Source organism: Sciurus vulgaris (assembly GCF_902686455.1).
Source record: "Sciurus vulgaris genome assembly, chromosome: 14".
NCBI lineage: Eukaryota > Metazoa > Chordata > Mammalia > Rodentia > Sciuridae > Sciurus > Sciurus vulgaris.
In genome coordinates this window covers 29,204,351-29,207,070 of record NC_136475.1, presented here as the reverse complement: position 1 = coordinate 29,207,070, position 2,720 = coordinate 29,204,351, and the positions used below count along the sequence as shown (strand labels likewise).

The window sequence follows — 2,720 nt, the reverse complement described above, 5'->3', positions numbered from 1 at the left end:
ATACCTTCAATTTTCAGACATTAAAAAAAAAAAACCTAAGCAAATAAAAGGTATTTTGGGTCAAGTTATTTCTTAGTACAAATAATATATAATTCAATCAGTTTTTCAGTCAACAGCATTAAAACATTTGCCATTATTAATTGTTAAACAATGCATTTACATGGTGAAATAAGATATGAAAACTTACAGAAACAAAAAACCTCAAAACTATTCCAACTCCTAAAGTAAGAAATAAGAAATCTACAAATTAAAAAATTTAAAATGTTTCTTGGAAAATTTTTATGCCTTACTTGTACTCTCAAATTCACTTGAACTGCTTGACATATATAGTTTAATACTTAAGAAGACTGTAGCTAAATTATTTAATAATATTTATAGAATGTTACCTCTCTGGGTAGACATGTTTCACACAATAGTTCTTAATTAAGAAGAAATCACTTGATAGTTTTAATTGCAACTTGTGATTGACTGATAAATGGATTAACAATCTATTCAGTAATTTAGACCAATACTAGGAATAATCTGATAAATGCTCACTGTGCAATTCTGTCAACTGGTAAAGCCAAGAAACTGACAGATATTTCACTCAGTTGGATTACATGTTTCCATGTGTATTATGGATCAACAAAAATAGGTATACAATGTCAAGCTTTTTCCTGTATCTTTTTTTTTTTTTAAGAGCAGTTCAATGATTTGGGGTGGGGGGTGTTGGTTAGTACAATACAGAAAACATACAGGAAAAGTATAAAATGGCACTTAACATCAATGCCAGTTCTTATCTCATTAGGGCAATAACTAAGGATATTACTAATTTTTGTGTTATTTGCTTTTCTTTAGAACATAAATCAAATCATTAACTTGAACTTGAGGTATATACATAATACATACACAACCTTGAGCAAAATACTTTTTTTCATAAGTAACATGACATTTAAAATATTGGAAACGGTGTCTGTGCTGATTTGTATTTTGACTTAGTGGAACAAGAAGAGAACAACATTCAATTAGGGAGGGGTATACTGATAATAAAGCTCTTAAAGTCCAAAACATCTTCCTCTCCCTTTGTACTTACCACAGGCTATATATTGTCCTGAGAGGATTCATTGAGAAAAATTTCAATCGCAGCTTTAATAAAGTACTTTGGAAGGAACTAATGAGAAAGCAAATTGGAAGGTGAGACTTCATCTTATTTTCAAATAAGTGGTCTTAATTTTTCTTATAGAAAAAAATTGAAATCAGTTTATTATAAATATATCTAAACCATTAATTTTTGCATCTTTCAGGTAAAGTCCAGCACTTTGTTTACACAAAGTCTATGAGAAGAGGTCAGTAGAGATCATCTAATCTTAAATCGTGACATCATCCATTCAAGTCCTTGGCATAACCCCTCACCAGTAAGAGCACAGCATGCCTGGATATGCCACTGATGATCTTTAATAGACGTTAGCTTCAAAAACTGGGAGGTTTCTGCTACACTCATGCATTCTTTAATATCTTGTTTATTAGCAAAAATCAGTAATCCAGCTTTTCTTAGGTCCTCATGTGCTAACGTTTTGTAGAGTTCTTCTCTAGTTACAGAAATCCTCTCTGTACTGTCCACAACTACTATTACAAACTCTGTGTTAGTATAAGTGTTCCAGGAAGAATGAAGAGATTCTTGGCCACCAATATCCAACATTAGGAAACATGTATTATTAATCACTATCTCTTCTATATTACTTCCTATTGTAGGGGATGTATATACAACTTCATTCATAGAAAACTGGTAAAGGATGGAAGTTTTTCCTACATTATTCAATCCAACAGTGCTAACTTTGTGGTCCTGTGATTGAACAGTCTCATATTCTGGTGAAGAGAATTCCCTTTCTCAGGCAGCGGACCCCCTCCAGCCACCTGGGCCGCCTGGTCTCCCCTGGCTCAGACTAAAGGCTAGAGAGACGCGCTGGAGCCTCTGCTGCTGTTGCGGGCCGCTCCCGAACGGGCTGCTGGCTGCTGGCTGCTTCCAGGGAACCCGAGGAAGACCAAAGCCCAGGCCGCCCTGCCTGGCTCGCAGATACCGCCGCCTCGTTGTCTGCCTCTATTTTGTCTTCGCTGTTTGAATACCAGTATGTGATCTGGCTAACGTGGGATTTTATCATCCTCACCGAATTTGGGGATCCAGCTCTATGGCAGAAGTTCCTACCACCATTTTTGGCCTGCAGGAAATAGCCACTTTGAAATTCTTCAAGGACATCAGGGCTTTCCTCAAGAACGTGTTTCTCACAGGTATGGTGAAGGGAGTGTTCTCTGGACCTTCTTGAGCACGTAGTAAGAGACATGTAAACAGGTTTCTATGATAAATCTGCCCTAGCTTTCTTAGTTATTGGATGCCTTTTTTCTACAATGTAAGAAAGAAGTCCTGGCATTTCAACTTCCAGATTTCAATCAACCAACAGGATAAGCAGAGTCACTGAAGCTAACATATTGAATCAGTGTTCTCTGCTTAGTGAGCCCTTCAGCCTCGCATAACTTTTGTATTGCTTCTAACCTGATCTCGTGCATTTGGGATCCATGTCCATACATTTCCTTAGATTTCCATAGATAAAAATTGGTAATATCATGCTATTGTTTGGGTGTGTATCACAACTTCTCATGGGTCATGCTTCATATTTCACTCTCTAGAGACTGTTTAGACTTGAATCTACAAGCCTTGAGAGGTGGTGGGGGTATATCCTGAGAGT

General features: G+C 36.6%; 1 protein-coding gene across 1 annotated transcript; it reads right to left on the bottom strand.

Annotated features, from left to right (window-relative positions):
• Positions 1 to 216: 216 nt before the first annotated feature.
• On the bottom strand, positions 217 to 1,874 carry LOC306644082 (ADP-ribosylation factor-like protein 5A). Its single transcript, XM_079110630.1, has one exon. The coding sequence runs from the start codon at positions 1,754 to 1,756 to the stop codon at positions 1,337 to 1,339; it is 420 nt and encodes a 139-aa protein (XP_078966756.1). The 5' UTR covers positions 1,757 to 1,874; the 3' UTR covers positions 217 to 1,336.
• Positions 1,875 to 2,720: the final 846 nt, after the last annotated feature.